General features: G+C 37.4%; 2 protein-coding genes across 3 annotated transcripts in view; one reads left to right on the forward strand and one right to left on the reverse strand.

Annotated features, from left to right (window-relative positions):
• Nucleotides 1–958: 958 nt before the first annotated feature.
• On the reverse strand, nucleotides 959–11,263 carry LOC110067992 (E3 ubiquitin-protein ligase RING2-like). Of its 2 annotated transcripts, none has more exons than XM_089278801.1 (14): nucleotides 11,113–11,263; nucleotides 10,161–10,306; nucleotides 9,728–9,777; nucleotides 9,266–9,353; nucleotides 8,991–9,026; nucleotides 8,100–8,204; nucleotides 7,288–7,318; nucleotides 6,858–6,971; nucleotides 3,775–3,827; nucleotides 3,168–3,264; nucleotides 2,815–2,877; nucleotides 2,318–2,394; nucleotides 1,926–1,967; nucleotides 959–1,212 (listed from the first exon to the last, which is right to left on the reverse strand). In XM_089278801.1, exons 1-14 carry the CDS (start codon nucleotides 11,159–11,161, stop codon nucleotides 1,153–1,155), a joined length of 1,011 nt encoding a protein of 336 aa, XP_089134927.1. In that variant the 5' UTR covers nucleotides 11,162–11,263; the 3' UTR covers nucleotides 959–1,152. The 2 variants fall into 2 exon arrangements, with proteins under 2 accessions (XP_089134927.1, XP_089134926.1); XM_089278800.1 differs by having other exon boundaries at nucleotides 6,858–6,977.
• Nucleotides 11,264–11,459: 196 nt separating this feature from the next.
• LOC110067991 (serine/threonine-protein kinase Nek1-like) overlaps nucleotides 11,460–23,566 on the forward strand; it is a 17,148-nt gene continuing 5,041 nt past the window's right edge. Inside the window, exons 1-12 of the mRNA XM_089278799.1 lie at nucleotides 11,460–11,675; nucleotides 12,553–12,630; nucleotides 13,590–13,677; nucleotides 14,949–14,999; nucleotides 16,730–16,765; nucleotides 17,369–17,427; nucleotides 18,194–18,246; nucleotides 18,945–19,072; nucleotides 19,560–19,661; nucleotides 20,096–20,175; nucleotides 20,584–20,676; nucleotides 21,390–21,568. Of these exons, the coding sequence (XP_089134925.1) occupies nucleotides 11,593–11,675; nucleotides 12,553–12,630; nucleotides 13,590–13,677; nucleotides 14,949–14,999; nucleotides 16,730–16,765; nucleotides 17,369–17,427; nucleotides 18,194–18,246; nucleotides 18,945–19,072; nucleotides 19,560–19,661; nucleotides 20,096–20,175; nucleotides 20,584–20,676; nucleotides 21,390–21,568 (1,030 nt within the window). The 5' untranslated portion in view covers nucleotides 11,460–11,592. The remainder of the gene's footprint in view (nucleotides 11,676–12,552; nucleotides 12,631–13,589; nucleotides 13,678–14,948; nucleotides 15,000–16,729; nucleotides 16,766–17,368; nucleotides 17,428–18,193; nucleotides 18,247–18,944; nucleotides 19,073–19,559; nucleotides 19,662–20,095; nucleotides 20,176–20,583; nucleotides 20,677–21,389; nucleotides 21,569–23,566) is intronic.

The raw sequence follows: 23,566 nt of genomic DNA on the forward strand, positions 1-23,566 counted from the left end.
AACAGCCTGAATTTCAGCCTTCTCCTTGAGTCCACTCCTGAAGAGGGGCTTCTCTCTGGGAGTGGGTTTATACCCAGGGCGACGGCTGAAATTTAGCTCACTTTGGCAAGATCATTCCTTGAAGTCGAGTGCTTTGGCTCCATAACCAGCACCACTCTCTATGGTTTGTGAACCAGATTCAGAGGCTATCTGGGACCCAGCAAGACTACATGCAAAACGTCAGCTATTCACAAAGGGCAATGGGAGCTGGGAGAAAAACAAATGTTCTACAAGGGAGATTTAACAAATGTACTACTGCTACTGCTACTGCTGCTGCTGCTGGTACTGGTACTGGTACTGCTACTGCTACTGCTAACAACAATAACAATAATACTTTATTTATATTGCGCTATTTCTACCGCTATCCAATAGCGCTTTACAATGATTTTAAAACATGGGTAAAATAAAATAACTAATAAAATACAATGTAACTAAGCTGTAAAAAACAAAATAAAAACTAGGAATAATAAAACCTCACAAAACACCCTTGTGAATGCAACTGTTTGGTAAATGTATACACACAGGCTACAAATGACTTTATTTGACAAAGTAATTGCAACAAATAAGGTAATCAAAGGTACAATACTTTTCTGATACAGGATCAAGCATAATCAACATTTCAGCTAAGACTGCCAAGCAATATGAGAGAGATGAAACTAAGATTCCCAAAACAGGTCATGTCATAACTTCAAATGCCAATTTGTAACAGTTACCCAGTAAGATATACCCTTGACAAACATTTAACTGGGTCTACTTAGAGGGTTTTAAAACATCAAAGTGTCTCCTGTAGCTCCTAAGAGAGGCTCAATATAAATTAGACTTAAAGTTACCTGACAATCACTGACACATTTTTACAACATAATGTGAATCGCAAAAAGTCAGGTTGCATTATAAACTCAGAACAAAAACATGAAGAATCTTTGCAAATTAGGCAGAATGCATATTATTTTCTTTAAGTACTTTACAAAACTACAGCAAGGAGCCTATGCTGTTAACCGAGTTAAACGAAAAAAGAATGGAAGTGTCCAAACAGCAGCCTGTCACTCGTTTAGAGCCTTTTTTTGTGGTAGACAAAATTGAGGCAGGTCTGTATGATAATGCTTATGAATGCTGTCAGCTCTGTGGTTTGGTAAGGGCATAATACATCTCCAATGGCTTGTTCACTTTCCAATACTGCAAACAACAACAACAACAACAACAACACTGAACAACAAAATCAACAAAATGTAAGCAATTGAAAGTATGATACCTATTACTAAGTACAGTAATCCTATTGCAGAGAAACAAGCAAGCAAATAAACAAATAAGTATAGGTAATCATACGGTTTGAGTTCAATTTGGAATTAATTTGCTTGAGTGAGTTTTTCAAAAAGCTGCAATTGCATGGGCCGCTTTGGCGCGTGCAATTTCAGCTTTTTGAAAAACTCACACGTGCAAATTAATTCCAAATTGAATGAGAAAAACTGTATGATTACTTATTAATAATAATAATTATAAACATGAAAACATTTGCATGGAGGAAGTGCCGGAAGACCTTTCTTGAAGCCCTTTTTTCCTCATTTGAGAAAACCTTTTTCAAAGTTTCCGCACAAAATTTTCCTCATAATTTTATGTAATATCATTGGCTTCGAAAATTTCCTATTGTCTCTCAGCCAATCATTATCCAGAATTACAATCATGCGTAATTTGCACTGGTGTTACACTTGAACTGCACTGCTCTCAGCCAATCAGAATCGAGTAATTTTTTCATGTATATTATTAACACTATTAGTAGTATTTCCTACAACACTGCATGAGGAACTATCAACCTGATTTTTTAGATAGATACATGTAGATGATAGATAGATAGTGCACCAACACATGATATGTGACTTAAATCAATGTACCTTCTCATTGACAAAATCCAATATCATTGAACCGGGAAGAGGCTGAAAAGTTGAAATAAAGGGAATTAACCAATTACTACACACTGCAAGAATCTAACAAAATATATCCCACCCTAACAGGCTCTCTTAGAGTCTGAACTACATTCCTGGTTGGACAGCGAACACAGATGGAGACTGTGGAGATAATATTGATCAATGCTGTATAGGCTTGCAGCGTATACAACATGTACAGTGTACTGCACCTTATGGAAGGAAATAATTCAAGAAAGCTTACTTCAGTGGGTATCTACCTGTACAATGTCAATGGCATTGCGTGGAAAGCATTTGAACACAATGTGATATACTGGCCACACAGTTGATTGTAAGTACAAGTAGACATGCAATTTACTCACTGTATACTGTCCTGGCATGCTTGCAATGTATATTGTGAACTGTGGGACTTCACTGGTCTCTTCAGTTGTGTTACCACCTGTCATTAATATACATATAATATTTTTAAAAACATATACATGTAATTACCAAAATGAGGAGAGAATAATAACCACATTGACATATAGCCATCAAATGTATGAACAACTAAGCCAGGGCTTGAAAAAAACTTGAATTCCAGCTTAGCTTTGGATGAGTAGCTCTCAAATTTTGCTTGCCCTGGGAAGTCTTAGTTTGCTCTTTTAACGATTTAGTTGGCAGATAACTTGCCTGAGTGGAGCCCTCGCCCATTGGGAAAGTGAGAATGAAAAGTTTCTTGAAAGAAAGGAAATCTACTTGTCTGGGACAATGGTCCGACAGCACTTTTTCCGAGACCTGCTAAGGTAAGTGCAGTTATCTCTGAAATAATTATTATAATTAACTTCCAAAACAACTTGGCTATTAGACTTTTCTCACTAACCAGTTTCCTCTTGTTGGGACTCTAGCGCCAGTCTCATGGCAAGATACTTGGCAAGATGGTCAACTACAGGCAAAGAGACAAAATAACTCAGTAGTCGTGATCAAAATGACACCATAACTAGAAGGTTACTACATACAAACCAAAAACAAATACATATACAGACTTGTAACCAAACATGTCTAAAAGCATTTAACATATCCTAGAAACCAAGTTCCTCACAAACAAAATGCTGAGATGCTTCTTGAGAAAAATGAGAATCATCTCATGAGAAATGAGATGAGGTGGAACTTAAAGGGAGACTGATAATGACCAGAAGTAAAATCATTGGGACCCCAGTTAGTAGGTTGACTCACCTGAGGCATTAGCTGTAGTTTTAATGTAGCGCGTTTGCTGAGCCACCGTCTCTGGGTCATGATCTTTGGGGTGTGGTTTAAAGACCAGTTCTATCTCCTGCAATAACACAATCATTTTAGCTACTGACGCAGCATTATCTCCTTATGTACAGCCGTGCATGTACCTGTATTATGGGTTGTAATCTGGCCGGTCATTTAGTTTTGATTCACCCACAGGTGACCTTGATCCTTACACCTGTAACTAATACTGCATGGCCTTGGGTGAATTAGTATTGATCAACCACAGGCAAGTTCACCTGTAGCATCAACGGCCCATCGAGTATGCTCAGCTGTAATGGGTGATAAGGGTTACGGCCTCTATTGATAGCCATGGTAATACTACATATTAGAAAAGACAACACAAGTTTCTATATCATGTGCTGTTCAACAACCTAACTCTTCACTTCGCAAAGCAACAGCACTTATTAAAATAAAGTGCTGTTCATCTGAATGGTCACAAACTGGGGTTTGTCTGGTTAACAAGGCCATACAGACTGTAGTTGTTAACAAATTTTTTTTATAATATTTGATACTTTTGCTGAAATTACTGTACTAAGAGTATTCTTACATTTACTGGTTCTGATGTTTCAGCAGTAGCTTCTCCAGTGGAATCTAAGGTATCTGTAAAAATATAATTAACATATAACTAATTATCAGGTACCGGTGCACACCTCTATTATTCCACCCATTCATCTCAAACAAATGCTGTCTTCTTCTGTCATTTCTGGAGGAAAATTAATGCTCTACACCATTAACTAATAAACCAGGAAGAGCTTTCCTCGTCAATATCCATGTTGTCCAAAACAAAAACAACAGCAACAACAACAAAACAAAAGAACAAAAAACCAAAAACTTCTGGGAATATTGAATTTGACCATCACATAACCTACATGCCTTTATTATAGCTAATTTCAGTTTGTCTAAAAGGCTGCTGTCCAGCGTCGAACTTGCCAGAAAGTTTACAGTTTGCGATGTGGAATGTCAGTACTGCAGCTATAAAGTCACATCCCTCTCTTAAGACATGATTCTTGACAGTCTTGCAGGGTTCTCCCTTGTTTTCAGTACAACAAGTAAAAGAGCATTTTGAACCGGTAAAGCAATCAGGTGAATCACAGCCTTGTTTATTAGGTCTGCTCTGTACATTAAATGGAATTCAAATCAATGCACGTGGAGTGCTTTCCAAGACAGGTGTTTCTTTCTCGAGTTGCAAAGCCACTTCATCGCCGATGTTGTCGTTTTCTAGTAAAGACATTTCTTTGAAAAGACCTCCATCTAATATGCATTACAGTTCCCTAATTTTACAACTTTGGCTTTAGGTGTCAAATGAAATCAAATGGCATTTTCATTTTTAAGTGTTTATTCTTTGTCTTAATTCTCTTGCCCTTAAGGTTACAGTATACCTTCAGGGGTGTCTCATGCGCAAGCAATGTAGCGCGTGCAGTCTAAGCTGTAGATACCTAAACACCCATATCAAATTAAAGCTTATGGAGCTGGCTATCAAACTATACCAAGAATTTTGAAAGAAAATGAATCATCAAATTTTTCACGACCACTAAATGCAAGCGTCCGAATCACCTTTCGAAAGCTACAAGTCAAAGCGAATTTCGTTTTTCACCAATTTAAGTTTTTCCTCGGTTTCAGGGCCCAAAGCACTTAAAAAACGTGTCTGCGTTTTGGCATATTCGATTGCAGTAAAAAGTTACAGAACATTTTCGAAATAGGATTAAAAAAATGTAGAGTGATCGTACAAAAATCGCTCTTGAAGAAAAAGTATTTCGAAATTAACAATTCCAAGACACGCTTTTGTAGTTTATATGTTAAACTAGCCACTGTCCAAATTTAAGAGCAATTGAACAAATTCCCTTTGAGTTATAACTCTTTAAAGTGTCTACTTCAAGTGAAAAAATTTATTCGAGAAAACAGCGCTAAGAAAAATTTTCTGCTTTGCAAACAAACTCCGCCCACAAACGCCTTCAACTGGGTTCTCAGATAACTAAGCCAATCAGTGCAGGGAAACTTTACTACCGTTAACCTCCTGGTGAAATTTACGCGTGAATCTCTAAAAAACTCTTGTGTTTCGCAATGCGCTCAAGGAACTGAAGGCAGAGAGATAATTTTTCTGTAACTCGGTTTTTCTTGAAGCTGGTCTGGCAAAATGGGGAAGACTAAAAAGGATACGAACGCTAGAGTGGCTGAGCGAAGGAAACAAACAAAAGACAGCGCGGAGAGCAACTGTGTGTGGGCAACTGTGCATGGATAATATTTCAAATGGTCTCAATGAGTCCGACGATTCGTCGATATCGGACTCATCAGAAGAGTCTCTGTTAGCATCCCTTTTATTGCTGTCAAGTTCCGAAATTTTTACAGAACCTTTCTTTTCTCTCACCACGAATATTTGCCCGCCTTATACGATAACTATAGCTTCATCCGCATGGCGAACTTCTTCACTCACTGATGTATTTTCATTCGTTCTTCGCTGTTTTCGCTTTTTTGAACCGGTCCATGGTTTAAATGTGGTCTATGTTTACTTATAACTTAATAGAGACACGCCTAATATCAAAAATGCTGGGTAGTCAGAACAACAATGCTGATCAACCGAGTAGTCAATTTGTGACATCCATATAGGTAATTCGTACGAAAATCGTCTCGGTTGATTGCATATGCGCCATAGGGCTGTCAATCAAGAGGTAAACTATTACTTCCGGTGAAAACGTAAAATCACCATTTCTCCGCCAATATTTAGCCTTTTTCAAAAATTTTTTTCAGAAATTAGAGATTATTCTTCGACCACTATTTTGACCCAAAAATCCAAATTTGAAGAAAATTGCCGACCCGAAGGTATACTGTAACCTTAAGTCACAGAAAAATAGGCAAAAGCCACTTCCGGGGTATCCTCGCTGTGCTTACATGAAGTGTCACTACAAAATCAGCGGTTGTCTCCCAAAACCAAACGAAATCACTGCATATTCGTTTTCATTCACGTTCTGGAAGGGTTCTATTATCAAGGATTCTCTCAAACGTTGTCTGAAAATAGATTTTAAACACTTTTGACCTAAATGTGGAGCATTTCGTAACAAAGATAAAGTTTTTGATCACCACACGTGAATGTTGGCCAATTTAACAACACCAGTTTTCTAAAGCCAATAGTTAGGTGGGAAGTTCATGGAACTGTAACTGTTTCCATTCGTGACTTCTTGCCATTATGAGGGAGAGAAATGAGAACAGGGTTCGTTGTTGCTTCATCGTGAAACTGAACGTAAACAACTACCGATGCACGTGCGAAGAGATGACATCTGCCACGATGGAATTGTGGCAGAAAGCCCGCCAAAAATTCGCGGATCTTGCCTTGAAGTTTGAAAGCCACAGATAGTAATACTTACAAACCATAGCCTGCCCAGTTTATCTTTTAATCTGTTTATTTATTCTTTTACAAGGATAAAATACCGATTACGTCGGTGAAACAACTATATTTTTTTCTTTTACCTGTTGAATTTCAAGAATTCCAAGGGATTTTAGGCGGTAATGAGTGGTCCTACAGACGGCAAATTTTACTGGTTACCGCCTGAAAAGGAGAACACTGGTCTTGCGAAATGTAATTCTCCCATCAAGAGACACAGCACTTGGTTCTGATGTGTCCTGTGTAAAACTTACTTTCACTTGCATCGGATTCAGGATCTGAAGAAGTCTTCTGTCTCTTACGTACAACATTGCTTCCACCTTCTCCTGCTGGTGGTTGGCCTGTAGCACCTGGCGTAACTGGGATCCCTGGGGCTAATAGAAAGATTAAAGCACTCCATTAAAGGTGCAAACTGTGTATTCTAATCAATCAAACTGACACTCATTTGATTGCTATACAGTGTAGAGCTGGACAAATTCACATACAGTGTAATTTATCTGGACCGGAACTTACAGTCAACAAGATAAATGCAAAAACCTGGGCACTTAAAAATGTGAACAGATTTTTATTTCACAGATTTTTTCTTTCTCTCCACACATGTACGTATGTACAGTATGCTAGCTAGAGACATGTAGTGTACATGTAAGGACATGCAAGGATACAAATAATGGTATTAATAGTTACCTGCTGATGGGTCATCCGATGATCTTTTTCTCTGAAATATTAAGGAACATGTAGAGAAGCAGTCAGGAAATGTATTAGCCTGTTGAGATTTATTTTTCCTACACTTAGCACTGTTTAGGCCAGCATTGCCCTGGTTTACTGCGGTGCTCTTGCTTTTTCAGCAGGTGTAATACATGTATGACTTGGGAGTTCAGCACAGTCTTTTGATTAGTGAGCTTGACTCTGGATCACGTAGTCAGAGTTTGAACCATGCTTGTTCATTGCTTTGTGTTCCCAGTTACACTGTCTTTATTTTCAAAGTCCCCCAGCCCCCCTGGCCCAGTTTGTTCAAAAGGTGGATAACGCTATCCAGTAGATAAATCACTATCCAGTCAATAGCTTAGTTTGTTTTGTTACCACTTATCCACTGGATAGCGATTCATCCATTAGATGGTGTAACTCAGCCTACAAATAACAGGGGCCAGGAGCATAAATCAGTACTATACATGCAGGCTTTTACCCACAATTTGAAAAGTGGGTGTCCAAAATTTGTTTTTGGGCCTGCTCAAACAAACAATTTATAAGGCAACATGAAATTTAATAAAACAATTTCCTTCAAAAAGTGGCCTTCCACAGGATGCCTGGACACCCATCTGGCTAAATGCCTGCATGAACATGTACTCATAGTCCGTCTGAAACTGGGAAATAAATGCCAACCCAGTGGCTCACTAGGCTCAAACGAAGACTAAACCCATGTTTATATGTATGTACAGCGGAACCCAGCCTATAAAACCAAAATCAAGACATACTATCTGGTAAATTAACAAACATACCACTCTCTGTGCTCTGTTTATTGCTTGGAGTTTAAGTCCTTCCTCAATGCTACTGGTCAAAGCTTGTTGGTTATGGTGTTTATTTAATCTCTGTAGAACTTTCTCCTAGAGGTGATTTTAACAGAAAGAACATATTCAGAACAATTTATTATGCAATGGCATTCAATAATCAGAGGAGGTCTGTCGTATTTACTCTGGAGAAGAAGAGCATTTGGCTTGCACAGTGACTCCACTTGAGGGTTCACACTCTACATCCGAGGAATTAGTAATTACTGTCGACAATCAAAGAACTGCAAAGGACTGGCAATCCATGAACAGCAAAATTTATGACTGTTAAAGAATACATATGCCTGTTTACAACAGCAGCTAAAAAAAGCACGAGCCAAGGCTTGTTAATATGTAATATATCAAACACAAGAGACAGTGTTTCATCGGGATATCCAAACACCGAGAAGTGAGTTGAAAGTATGATGCGCAGCGGAGTATTTTTGACAAAATTCGAAGCGTTTGGATAGCCGATGAAACACTGTCTTGAGTGTTTGATATATCTTCTCAATCAAAACAAAACACTACATTTTTTACATTAGGAGTACAGTCAGGGATAAATGGAGAAATAAAATCATCAAAATCTATGCTAATTAAGACTGGGTATCCAAACCTCCTTCACGGTTGTGATTTTCTTTGTTTTAACTTGATGAATAATATTATTAATGAGTTTGAGAATGTTACTGGCAAAATATGCATGCAATTAAACATACATGTAACAGAGTAATTAACACACTGTACATGTACTGCTTTATAGACTCATATAAAACAACGTGTACATTAATTTACATGTACAGTATAGACTAAAGAACTTTATTCACAGCATTAAACTCATGATTTACCAACCTGATGAGCTTCATATTCATCTCTGTCTGGGTAAATCTGTGATTACATACAGCAATCAAAGCATCAACAAAAATTGACAAATAATAAATTAAAATATATTTTAATATTAGGTCATCAGGTTGCAGAATTGTCAATGGTGTTGTTAATTTAAGGATAAAATCAAAGTTACAAGTTAATTATACTGTCAGTCATTTACACCGACAATGACCATAATTGGCAACTGTTAGAATACTGTAAATGCAATGTCACAGCTAATCACAGAAGAAATCCCTTACCTTTGCAATGAGTGCATCAAAATTAGGATCTGGACGTAAGGAGCGCTTTGAAATCAACTTCTTCCTACATGTTGGGCACTCCTTGTTTCTGATGTGGGCATTAAAAGTGAAATGAAACATTTACCATGTACATGTATACTCTATCAGCTATATTCAATACATTGTACGTCACTATAATAAGCTCTTTGCACGATCTGGTCACATGGTACAAAATCACACATGCTGGTGAGCAAGTTGCACAGTGGGACTTCCAAAACAGTGCCACTCGTACCAGTCCACCTGGACCTGCCTTTGTTTTGGAAATTCCACTGCGGAACTTGCTCACCAGCATGTGTGATTTTGTACCATGTGACCGGATCGTGCAAAGGGCCTATTGCTCAGATACAATGCAATTTTCTCTCACAACTGGGTTTCTCATTCAGTCAGTTGACACAGTTGAGATAAAACTTGTCTTGTACTTACCCACTCCTTAAAGCAGTGATGATGCACTCCTGACAAAATCTGTGTAAGCACTAGATATAAAGAATAATTTTATACTTTAACAGGTTTATCAATACCTTCTTGAACAGATTCTTGTTAACTATTATGTACCTTGGGATGTGCATACATGTCGTTGCTTTGAAATAAATCATAATTTTATGATTCACTAGATTCGGTTACAGTATGTACAGCTGTAACAGAACCATCCAAGCAAGAACACCTTCTTTTAGTGACAAACATTCCTTAATTTTAACAATTTCAGTTTTCCCTCTACACTTAAGAGATGAGTGTCACATAATCAATATCAAGGAAATTACAACAAGCTCATGTCCAGAGCACTTTACATGTATATAGATTTATATGACACTGTACAAGCCCTGTTTTCCTTAATTAGCCAGTTAAACATTTGACCCACCTCTTTGGTTGTCATTGTGTTTTTGAGCATGTCCAAACAAATGGGACACATCAGCTCACTGTGGAGGCTGCGAGGTGAAATTGAAATCTCTGTTCCATCTGTGATGGCTTCCTGAGGTGTGCGATGGAGTTCATACAAGCTAAGCTCTAAAAAGGAATTAAGATGGTACAATTTTATTATTAAAGCAAATTTGTTTTTTGAATTCCACCGTACTTTGTGTGTTTCTGTTACTTAGTGATTCAAATGAGTAGAGCCCAAGTATTACTGATATGCAAATAGATTACACATTTACAAATAGTCAGGTGATAAAAATGACAAGAAAAGTAAACATCAAGTTTACTCATTCCAAGGACATGAAAATTCTAATATTCTTCCCTTGGTGTGATATTACAAGCTTAATAGAATATTACAGATGGTATGTGAAGTTTCAATTATGATATTTAGTGGGAATCCAATACTTTCTTTTTAAAACCAGAATCAATGCTAAGATTGTCAAGACTACCATTTCATCAAATGGAACGCTCAATTAAACATAAATTATTAATGAGTCAGTTTAAAAGAAGAAACAGTAGAAAGACACCAGCAATTACAGAAAAAAAAAATCGAGTTAACTGGTTAAACGTATGAGACACCATCAAAACAATAATGAAATGAGAAACCACAATGCCTACTCTTGAAAAAGAGTAAAAATTGTAACGATCATTTTAAAAACAGAAAAGCTTTCGAAAAGGCTATGCTGTTCAATTTATAGCGCAAAGTATGTTTGTACTTTAACTCTGCATAATGAAGTTTATCATTTACGCCACATTCTTTCTACACCTTGAAAACTGGAAAAGACGTAAGGTTAAAACGATGTCGAAATACAGATTTGTCAGACGTTTGTGGATTTTGAAGTCTTTTACATGCACATAGCCATGTGTTAAGCATTGATTAGCAGTTTGCCAAAACATACCCCACGACTTTGGCTGCTGGACTGGTTGAGGTGCCACTGGAATAGCCATTACAAACGCCTTTTTCTTCAAAGAGGTTTTTTAAATGGTAGAAATATTTCAACAAAACTGAAAACTCCCAAACGGAACTGTTCAGTACTCCGTAAAGCAAAAAATCCCACAAAACCTTGAGAGGAGAAGTCAATTGCTTGGTGACCACGCTTTATGTGCTTAGATTGAGGCCTGGCTACTCAGCCCGTCGTTCGATTACATTGGAAACGAAAGTGGAACGGCAGGAATTCCAAGTAGTTCTATTCGCTTAGACAATGGAAATCCTACACAATCAGCGCAAGAATTCCGTCCTCAGCCTCTTTTTTCCTATCATACTTATCTTCCGCCCTAATATACCTCTCTAGATCACATAAGTTTTCAACAACACATGTGAAACCAAAGTCGTCATTTGCACCACAAAGTAAGCTTATAAAATTTGATTGAGCTAGGCGATGGAGAGATATGAAGTGGTAAGAACTCTTGGCAAAGGAGCTGGTGGAAAGGTCATTCTAGCATTCGAGAAAGGAAATGGAAGGTTCGTTGCGTAGTGTTTTGATAAGTTTTCATTACATTTTAACCCGCGTAGTTTGCATGGCTTAGTCATGTACATGTAGACTAATACTTAATAATGTTGCCTTAATATTTATTGTAAATAAGTTTTTAAGTCCATGTTTACAATTCATGTTTCGGTGAGTTCATGTAGAATCGGGTAGTCTAACTCAGTTTTTCTTAATATTTATGCATAGGATCGAACTACGATGGAGACGCTTTTGAGGGGATTCCCTTGGTTTAATTTAGCTTCTCTGCATGTAAATAATACTTGCAGTGCCAATTTCATACAATGCATGAGGCTAATTAAGAAGATTGTTATCACAGAGGTTTTTTAAATCTTTACGATAGTACTTATTTTCCTTTGAGATGAGTCATAAAGTCTCAAATGAGACTTTATGACTCACTTCAAGGGATTCCAAGATTTGGGGATGGAATCAAAAGTTTCCAAGACCCACAATGTTCCGGTTTTAATACCAGGTCACCAATCCTCCAACTGTTGTGTGAGTTACAGGACACTTAGTTTGCTGTCAATAAACTGAAGAGTTCATGGGATAAGACCCTAAGTGACATCTGATAGACTGCAAGATTCTCCTGGCAAATTGCTTTTCACTTCCTTGTACAGAAAAGGAGAATTTGACATGAGATTAAGAGTCACTTACATGTAGGGCTTTTTTCCATGCACCCCTTCCATTATGCCGTTAGTTAGAATTCATGTAGATGTTTGAGGTATGGTGCATATACAGTACATATACATATAGACAAGAATTCTTCAATGACTGAACTATTTTATTATCTATTTAATTATTCATTTATTTATAATCATTTATATTTCTTTATTTATTTATTTATTCATTTTACAGGCATGTTGCTATCAAGGAAATAATCTTAGATCCAAACAAAAAGAGCAGGACAAAAGAAGCTGTTGTAAAGGAAGCAAGGTACAAGTCAGACCATACCATGTAACTGTCAGAGGTTTAATTATAGGCAGGACATTATCCACTAAAAAATCTCAGGGGTCAAGTTTTTTTATACCATTGGCTGAATTTATACTAGAGACGAATTTTCCATCTAGAAGGATTATCCGTCAGATGGATAATTCGTCTAAGTATAAATCTGAAGATGGATTTAGACAAATAGTTTGTCTACATATATGTTACGTGTTACGTGTGTTACATGATGAGTGTTTTGGTGTCAAGCCGAGTGGAAGCTTGGCGAGAGATCAAAAACAATATAGCAGCACTCGTAGCGTTGCTGACAAACAAATGGCAAAGAAGAGCATTAGACATGGGGGTGGGAGGACAGCCTTCAAAACTGGTCGGAGTTGCAGTTCAAGAAAAGAATTCGAGTTAATCGAGACACATTTCATTTCATTCTTGGAGAAATTGAAGATTTAATATAGAAACCAATCCCTCTCATGTGGAAACTTTGTCAAACAAACCTTCTACGTTTCCGTCTAGATACAAATGTAGAGACGGATCATCCGTCTAAGACGATTTATCCGTCTGTTAGCATGTCTTCAAGACATGCTAACAGGCGAATCAGCCTCAGACGAATTTTGCTCCATAATTCGTCTTCGTACCAAATTTATACTTCAACGAATTATCCGTCTCAGATGGATAATTCGTCTCTGGTATAAATTGGGCCATTATCTTGTTCATAAATGTTGCGTATTGTTGTGGCAGAGTTTACATGTAATTTGGACCTGTAGCTGTACAGTGCAATATTGTGGACAGGGTACATGCATATCAATTGTTTTGTCCTCCTGTTCAGCGGACATGTTCATGCATATATTGAAACTGTAATTAAATACCTCCTTTTAACAGTATGTACAAACATGCACTGTATAGTGAATATTTGTTATAAGACAGTAATTACATGTACGTTTTTGAAATTGCAGCATATTAGCTCATTTAAAACATCCTCATGTTGTTTCACTACAAGAATCATTTTTTGATTCATCAGAGGAGCTACTTTTCATTGTACAGGTGAGAAATTGATGAAAATTAATATGTAATATACATACCAGCTACATTGGTCAGTGATCTATGGCTTAATTGAATTTTCTAATTAAAAATAAATGGACACACATCCTACTGTCTGGACACTCCCCTGATACAACAATCGTATCAGGGGAGTGTATAGTGAAAATAATTTTATTAGGTATCAACCTTAATGTGATTTTTGTTTTAAATCTATCTTTTCTTTACCAACTGGCATTTTTATTTTCACGTATATGTTGTGCATAATAAAGTGTATTATTGTTTGTCTCACAATGTAGTCACTTGAGATGTAGATCGCGACGTTTCGACTGCTTACTGCTAGTCTTCTTCAGGCGATAAGGTCGACTGATTGCACGGTATCATTTATATCACAAAGGTCGGCTGGGATTGGTGCATTTCGATCCTCCTATTGTTCCATTATTCCGGCGAGTAGCTGTTCCCTCAGTGGTCCGCTGTTGTACCGTTCTCCTGTTGTTGTGTTTCTCGATCATGGGTATCCATGCTTCAGGAATTTCAATTCCACTATCCCTGTTGATGTTGTTAGGGTGAAGTCTTATGTGAATAGCTTCCTTGACCCTACGTGTGTACCAGTGAGGATCTCGATCAATAAACTTGACCTCATTCCAGATAGGATAGTGGCCGGTCTTGTGGGTGTGTTCAGAAATGGCAGAGGTCTGGGTTCGGGCGAGTCATATATCCCTGTTGTGTTCTTTGATCCTCTCCTGCATAGATCTCCCTGTTTCCCCGATGTAGACTTTGCCGCACTCACAGGGAATCCTGTAGACAACACCATCTTGTTTAGCCGGGTTGACGGTGTCCTTTGGTCGCACTAAGTGTGACCGAAGTGTCGTGTCGGACTTAAAGACGGTGCGAATGCCTTGTTCAACAACCTTTTCCTCAACATATGTTGTGTATGTAGGCAATTTGCTGGTACTCACTTGCACAACAGGGTTGAGAGAACGGGTACATTCTTTTATTACTGTGAGCAAGTAATGCAGAAGAACTTTACTTAATATTACATGTAGGTCCAGTAGCTAATGCAAGGGTACTAAAAAAACTATGTGTATGTATCACCCTGGCTTGGTGCTTGACAGAATCATGTTAATTTGATCAGACAAATGATCAAAGATCAAGATCACACAATATGGAGAGACCAAGCTTGGAATTTATGTACCTTTATTTGAATAGAATTTAGATAATTAGAAAAAAATGTAGTATTAATCAGTTGAAGATTTTTGTCATATAATGGTTTGAAGGATTTCTGTGATGGAGGAACTCTACAAGATCGGATTGTTAATGCAAGGGAGGTTGGTATATACATGTATACAAATCGAATGTAGTAAATTTACAAAAGCTAGCTCTTGGAGGTACAGGTTATAGTCTTATGGATCATCATGACATTCCATTACAATTACATACATACATACATACAGTACATACAAACTTTATTGAAGCTCCCTAAGTGGGTTTTTCAGCTACAATAGAAACAAAAAATACAAATTGAAAAACTATAAAAATACAAATTGAAATTCTATAGTAGCAATAAATACAGGTGATGGACAAAACACTGACCCCTAGTCCATGGACTATCCTAATGGACTACCCTAATGGACTACCCAAATGGACTACCTTAAAATGGACTACCCCTAAAAAAATACTATTTCAGATGAGAGGTATGTTAAGAAGCTGCGATTATGTACTTACACTGCACGGAGGATTTGTCCAAGTGTACTGTTTCAAAATTGGTCCATACTCCAGTAACAAAGGAGGAGGAGGCTTCGATAGGCTTCCATATACTGAGTCTCGCAAAACCACAAAAATTTCCACATAATTATAGTCCAGGCCAGCCAAGAATACTACTGCTTCCACTCCACTCTGAATTTTTGTAGCGTAGTCGTTGCAATTTCTTGCTGTCCCATAGCTTTATCCTCATTCCCATTTCTATTTCATTTTGATACATGCAGGAAAAAACAAGAAGACTAGCTGCTTCTGTGCCATAATTTTCGGCACAAAACAAGCAAAACAAATCATGAGTAACATCCTGAAGATCATTTCGTCTGTTCGAGAAAGCCTGCATGAGCTACTGAATCACATGGGGGCAAGATTGAGTTGTCCACAGAATATTTGATTTGATTTGAGTCCACGCTTTTTGTGTACAGCAATTGTTTTGTTCAGTATAGTTATTCAAAATGGCGACCGAAGGTGATGCGGAATGAAAAGAAAAGCATCCTCTGTGCAGTGTAAGTATATAATCGCAGCTTCTTTACATACATCTCATCTGAAATAGTATTTTTTCAGGGGTAGTCCATTTTAGGGTAGTCCATTGGGGTAGTCCATTGGGGTAGTCCATGGACTAGGGGTCAGTGTTTTGTCCATCACCATAAATACATCAAAGGTAGAAATGCTACTTTCCCTATATTGAAGATTCAAAGATACAATACAATGATTGACAGAAGATGAATTGTTTATTTAACCCTAATCAACTACTGTATGTATATGTAGAAGGAATTAGTGATTTGTTTTCATTTTGAGCAGCAGATAGATAGAAATTTGATATATCTTAGAACTCTCATTTCTATTTTGTACTCTTTACCTTCCTTAATTTGCTTTAAAGTGTATATGGCTGATTTTTTTACATGCTTGATGGAATCTGCAAAAGATCGAAAAAAAAAAAAAAAGATATTCATTTAATAAATGTCGCTTCTTCACCTTCACCTGAAAACACAAAGCTACGGTGTGGTATAGTGAAGAAAAAAATAATATCCTCTTTTTTCAATTTCCATTACCATCAGATCTTGAGTAGATAATCCATCAAACAAAATTATAAAAAAAATATCTTTCTTCAGAAATATTAACAGTACTTAAAACTCTTTCAGTTTTTAAATATTACGTTTTCTTGTCTGTTGTAGTTTCAATACCACTGGACTACATTATTTTATGATATGGCATATTGTTTAATAAGTATATTTATTTACGATACATTTTTAAAGATAATATTTATATAATTATATATATTTTATGTCATGCCCTCTTTCAGAAAAATTCTCCATTCTCAGAAGAACAAATTATGCAAGTAAGTAAACATGTTACTTACAGTTTGCCAGTTTCTGTGAATGGCACAAGATCTTTCATTTGAAGGACTAATGTGCCCTTACACTGTAGATAGATGACAAGTCCTTTTGTGATGTTTGAACCACTTGAACTGCTTGGAAGTGCACTTGAGACATGGGCCGCATAATATTTTATTATAATTATTATTTTATGTTTTAACCAGTGAGAGTACAGTTAACAGGTACGAGTAAATTTTAAACCCGGTATGTTATTGTTTTGTTATTATCTTTAGAGTGTTTTAATTATTACCCTAAGCATATAAAATCCAACTGGCAAATGTTTCGTGCATCTTACAGCCAATGTTATCACAGCTAAACTGACCAATCAGCTTCAACCAACAAGACTTACAACACTATTGACTGACAAACACTTTTCTTTTGATTGCTGATGACTTTCATTCTGATTGTCAAAACAGCAGTCCCCAATTGAATTGTAACGGTTCAGTTCACTCAATATGATGACTGACATAGTCTCTTCTCAAGTACTACGACATCTACATTATTTTATATTGTAATTATTTCAGTTGAAGGCTAATTATGACAACCTTTTAAATACCTCTCAACAGTGGTTTATTCAGATGACTATGGCTCTGCATCATATTCACTCCAAGAAAGTTCTTCATAGGTACTGTATGAGCTACTGAGTTCAACCTTCAAGTTTATTTTTTAGTCAGTGTTTCCTGTCCGTGCTGTGCAGAATCATTTTCAGTGATCTCTTTTATTAGTACCCCTACAGTCTCAAGTCACTTAAAACGTAATATTAATTTTATTTTAATAATTCAAGAAATCCAACAAAAAGGTTTATATGAACTGTCATGTTTTCGAAGTAATCTCCGAAAAGTAGAGGGCCTCCCACAGGTTTTTGGGACTGAAGGAGGGAACGTGATTATTTTATTTCAAGGAACAGGGGATAGTTTTGGGAGATCTGAGGGAACAGGGTATAATATCTACAATTTAACCGAACTTTGACAAAAAAAAAAGTTTAGGGAACAATGGATTTTATTAGTAGGGAATCAAAGAAGGGAAATAAAATGAAGTTTTTAAGGGATCAAGGGAACATGCAACCCCCCCCCCCCCTTAAAAGGCCCTCCAAGGAAGTCATCTTTTAACTGTGTCCATCTGCCAATATATTTGATACCTGCTTTTGAGTATTTACACTACAAAAGACATAATACATGTACATCTATAATAACTACATGTAAGTTTCCTTTGATTTAGTTAATTTTTCACAATATCACATGAGAACTGAGCAACAGTTGCAGGTGGAGTAATTCCATTCTCTCTGAGCTTCTTTGGTGTCATACTGACTTTCAATTGGCATTTCTTTAAAGCACGGTGGGTCTATTTTTTGAATTAACATTAACCTTTAATTAACTGGGTTTTTTTTTCAGAGATTTAAAATCACAGAATGTGTTCTTGACCAAGAAAGGTGTCATCAAAATAGGTATAAATGTATGCATCATTTCGCTAGCCTCAGTATTGCTGGAGAAAATGAGGAACAGGTTTGCAGGGAAGGCAAAAACTGTGAGGAAGAAGAGGAAATATTCCCCCACCATCTCCTTCCATCCCCGCTCTCCCGCCTACTTATCCTCCCCTCTCCCCTGTTTTAGGCCTGCCATCTACATGTAGGTTATGCATCACTATGGGTAAGCTAAATAGCACTTCAGTTAGCCTAAATAGCACTCGGGTTAGCCTAAATATCACTGACTTGAAGGTGGTTAGCTTTCAATAATAAAATGGGTTAACTGTGTCCCACATTTTTAAGAGTCATTTCATCATTTTGCCATTATTCATCTTTTAAACATGCCCTTGGGTGGATATGTAGTAATTTCAACACAGAAAGAAAACAAGTAAAATTCATTATCTTTGAGAGCCCTGCACTTTGCCATATTAAAACAATAAATATAGCTCTTGCAAATCTAGCTCACACAACTGATGAACTGTACCACTATCCCTATTTTTTTCTTTGGGAAGTTTGTTTGTCTTGAGTTATGCATGCATTGTGAGATCATATAATTTGTGGTACATGTGACGTCTCCAGTTTCAGGAAAAAAAAAATAAACAAAAAAACTTTTGGCTGAATGAGAATTTCCATGGTGCATCTTAAACTTAAAAAAGGACGGGTTCTTTTGTTATTGCCAGGTGATTTTGGAATTGCACGAATGATGGAAAACACATTTGACATGGCTCAGACTTGTTGTGGTACACCGTGTTATCTTAGTCCAGAATTATGTCAAGATATGCCATACAGCTCTAAAGCTGATGTCTGGGTAAGCTTGTGTGGACATGATTGCCCTTCAAAGGGTATTGCTTACAGCTGTATGTTGCGTTCTTTCCCTGAAAATCCCCGAAAACCTGTATTACAAACATGTACAGAACGATAGGAAAATTTCGTTTAGAATGAAATCTTTTTTGAATTTACAGAAGTGAATTTTCAAAACGTGTAGCGTTTTTTGAACGAGATTTCACAAGGTAACGCGAATTTTCGTTGCAAAGGTTTACGAGCCCTTCGCATAAGTAGAAACAATGAGTTGCCGAATTTTTGAAGAAAGTTCTTCGAAGTTTTGTTTTCGACGAAATTTCCTTTATTTTCGTTAAAAATACCGAATTTCGCGAATTTCGTTTGCATTTCATTTGCACAATACTTTATACATGTAGATCGCAAAGCTGACTTACATGTAGTATACTGTAACGCCTTTATAAGTTAATCGGGTTTCAATTATTAATAAATATTTTATTCCTTTTTGTCCATGTTAGGCTCTTGGTTGTCTTCTGTTTGAGATGTGTGCATTACGTTACGCTTTTGACGCATCGAACTTTGTCAGTTTATTTTACAAGATCGTCAAAGTAGATCATGGGGTGAGTCTTGTACTAATTGTTATATGAGAAGGGTAGGGTGGGGATCATTATTGTTATTTGTAAGGGTGGGATGAGTTTTGCAAATCTACCAAAATGGAAAAAAAAAAATTGCCGTTCTCTCCTTCGATAACACCCCTAGGATTCTGTCTCCAGAGATTCATTCCGAAAAAGTCCGTGTTGATGAGGCTTAGCTTTAGATTAAGCCTCCCACCCGGACGCTTTATGGGCTCCTCGCGTTATCTTCTTACGAAGGAGGAAGATTGCTGACGAGGCTATTAGCTTGACACAGATTTATGAAGTTTCTAATATAGTGAGCGAGTCATCAGGATAAAGGAACGAGTAGTGTAAATGTAAATATTGGATCAACGAACGTTTCTTACGTAAAGGCCTCCATTTAAACTTACTAATGTTCCATTTTTTCCCTCTGCGTCCAGGAGGTCCCACCACAGTATTCATCCTCTTTAGGGGCGCTTATCAAACAGCTCCTATCCAAGTCCCCGGATGACAGACCATCGTAAGCGGCAGTTCTTTCTTCTCACTCTTTGTCCATGTTTGTCAGCACATTGCCGTAGTGTTAAATCAAGCGCCCGATAATTACTTTTAAGATAGCAATAAGAAAGAAGTTATAGCTTTTTACGTTATCATGTTACGTCATGCAGAAAATTATTCTGGGTAAAGCAGAAAATCGCCAGTCGCTAAATGGCACTGTGGACTTTCGCACCATCTCATACCAATCTCGTACATCTCTATTGTTCGATCTTCTGCCAAGGCTAATTATTGCCACCCATATCGTACCTTTGCCTGGGCAGTAAGGTGCTGTACATGCACAGTGAGAATGATTAACTATGTAGTCTGTTTGTAATAGTGTACTAGTGATTTAAGACTGCATGTTTACAAAGAAATTTTAAACTTTCTTTTTCAGAGCTGGGACCGTGCTTAACCTTCCCTTTGTACAAGAACATCTTGCTATTTTCATCAAAGAAAAAGAGAACCTCCAAGAAGCGTTACATGCAAAGTTAGTAGACTCAGTGGTTTAGTAACTTAATGGACAGGAGCGAACCGACGACCATTGACAAACGTTACACGAGTCTTACAGTCAATACCATCACACGGCTAAAGGGTTCCAACAGACCATACTTACGACACCATGCATTGACATACACCTTGAATAATAAAATGATTTTCGTTCACATTGGCGAAACGTCAGTCACCAACAACAGCTCTTTTTCCCGGGGGATGGGAGGGGGGAGGCTCTCAGATTACAGGGACGGGGGTCCTTGTCGTACCTTTTAGGGTTAAAAATTAAAGTGGGTTAATGTTACCTCTTAGGGTGTGCAGCATAAAAAGGTCCATAGCGGGAGCTTTAGCGGTACGTTTTAGGGGACTGAGCTAAAAAAAGTCAGTGTCAGTTCAGGAATTGTTTTAGAATTGGTACCTCCTAGGGGTGGAAAAATTTCAAGCGATGCCCACAAAACAGATCTTGGTACCCCTTAGGGGCTCTTTTAAACATTTCCGACGGGCCCACCCGTCCTTTTCATATAGGAGTCCCCCCCTCGGGTTCTTTTTCCGCACTACCTTCGCCCAGACAATCACACAAGACGAATACTGATACTGCTGGGTTCAAATCATTCAGAACTGTCGGTTTACAAATATGCAAAATATAAGAATATTGTTACGGTTATATCTGGACTAGAAATTAGAAATTTCTTTAAAATATCCCTCTCCTAGACAGCTACTGAAGACGGTGGCCGGAAATAGAAATAAGTCTCCCAGCGTGCCTCAACGACCCTCCTCAGCTGAAGGGATGAAATCCCCGGATGCGAATGGTAAAGTGACGAAAGCAAGGTGCAAGTCAGCTCAGCCAATGAACAGAGCGCATCAACAAATCCCCTCAGAAGAAAAGAAAGGTTTGACGCTTGCTTTATGTTATGTCGGCATCGTCACATTATGACTTACAATTTATTTAATTCATGGACTTTAGTACTTGTTGGCCTAAATCGAGGAATTTGGTGTTATCATTAAACATCAGATCACAAACTTGGTGAGCGTATGTTATCGTGGCTTACAATGGACAGATCACAAATGATCTTCCACAACAGAAACAACACTTTTTTTTCCATTTATCTCAGAATTATAGATTTCCAAATGACTATTTCATCCATGGCTGTCTCTCGCTATCAGTTTTACTCTAATGTACTAATTAATTATTCGACTACCGTTCAACTACTGAAGGATGGAAAGAAAAATTCTTTAGACCAAGTTTGAATCAGCTACCCGAGGAGGGTAGCCAGATACTTTGATTGCTTCTTAGCAACTGCGGTATCGAAATGTTACACAAACATACACGTGTAAGATATATGTATTGAATCTTTAACTATTAAATAAAATTGTAGTTTAACAGCTAATTATACGGAGATACTGTCAACCTAGTTTCAGTTCCACGAACTCTTATAATCATAGCATGTAATTACAGACCATGTATGGGTGCGCTATTACAGATAATCTATCGGCGCGGGTCGCGGGTCGCGGGTAAATTGTCGCGGGTCCGAAAATTGAACTTTTATCGTTTCCTAGTTTTCTAAAAACAATAGCAATAACGATAGCTTTAAAATTAGCGGATAATAAATTTTGAAATTTTAGTTTACCGTTATTTGCAAGAAGTAGGGAGCAAAACAGACATCAAAGTCTCAAAATTCAAACACGTCCCTTCAGCTAGACAAACAACGAACCCACGAAGTTCAAACGCATCGATCCCTAAAATTTGTAATCAGTTTACAGTGTTACAAAGGCAAACCATTATCTTTCAAAGCTACTATTGTGACGTCACTAATTCATCTGCCTGCTCTGATTCTATCCGGTGGTTTTAAATTAGTCCAATGCGGAATATTGTTTACGCATTGTTGTTTCGGACAAAAATTAAACATTGTTTCTGTAACGAAATTCTGTTCATAAGGGACATAAAAAGCCCTTTAACGTTGAGGGTTAATTCATCTTCATTTTGTATTCTTCTACAAGCCCAACATCTTGGTGCTGGTCCTCTTTTCTTTTTCTTGAATTCTAGAGTCCAGACTTGTTGGTTTTACTACAAGGGTCATTTGAAAGAAGTTCCTGTATTACTTCTTTTCTAGTTTTGTTGGTGCCCTTTTTATACATCAGGTTTTGCGGAATGACTGAGTAGGAATTTCCAACAACTGACAAGGCATCGTTATCAGTTAAAAACAGTTGATGCAACAGATTACTATTCTCCGGCAGTCGACATATGTTAAGTAATGTCCATATTATATGTTTACATAATTCTTTTCCAGAATTCTTCACGAAATTTGCACTACCACAAGAGGGACTTTTTCCTATTTTCACTTTATGATTAGAATTTTTTCTTAGCTCTACTACGATGTAGGCTCTTTGATGGGCTGTGGAGAAGTCCATTGATTTTATCTTGAGCTCTTCCTTCTCTCGTTTTGCCGTTTGTACCTTATCGATAAAGGTTTTATTACCAGTAGGTCGGTGTTGTCCTTCTCGTGTTCCGGCAGACTTTGTCGTTTGACTGACACTAGCAATGTGGCGATCGTAGGGATTGGGGTTTTCAGGCGTATCATATTCTTGAGAAGCTGATATATTGTCTTCGTCACAAAGATCCTCTCTGATCAGGTCCTTTCCGAGCCGTTGAGCCCTACGGATCTGAACTCTTGTGGCTTTATTTTGTTTTTCTTGAAGAGATGGGCCTGTTCCACCCTTCCCTGTACCATCTTGGAATGCTTTATATGCCGCTTCAAGTTGAATACTGTCACGAGATTCAAATTATGTCATTCGCGATTTAGTCTCAGATATTCGTGGTGGTTTCTTTTTTATCATATGACGAATACATAGATATCAGAAACAAGGAGCAATTAAAATTATTATTAAAA

The sequence above is a fragment of the Orbicella faveolata genome, unplaced genomic scaffold (genome assembly GCF_042242905.1).
Source record: "Orbicella faveolata isolate gen_17 unplaced genomic scaffold, um_ofav_v1 contig_46, whole genome shotgun sequence".
NCBI classification, from domain to species: domain Eukaryota; kingdom Metazoa; phylum Cnidaria; class Anthozoa; order Scleractinia; family Merulinidae; genus Orbicella; species Orbicella faveolata.

Coding starts and splice junctions, on each gene's coding strand:
- LOC110067992 (XM_089278800.1), bottom strand. CDS start 11,161: ATGGCTATTCCAGTGGCACCTCAACCAGTCCAGCAGCCAAAGTCGTGG. Junction 3,265..3,774: donor AAACATCAGAACCAGTAAAT/GTAAGAATACTC, acceptor GTGTTATTGCAG/GAGATAGAACTGGTCTTTAA. Junction 1,968..2,317: donor GCATGCCAGGACAGTATACA/GTGAGTAAATTG, acceptor TCAACTTTTCAG/CCTCTTCCCGGTTCAATGAT.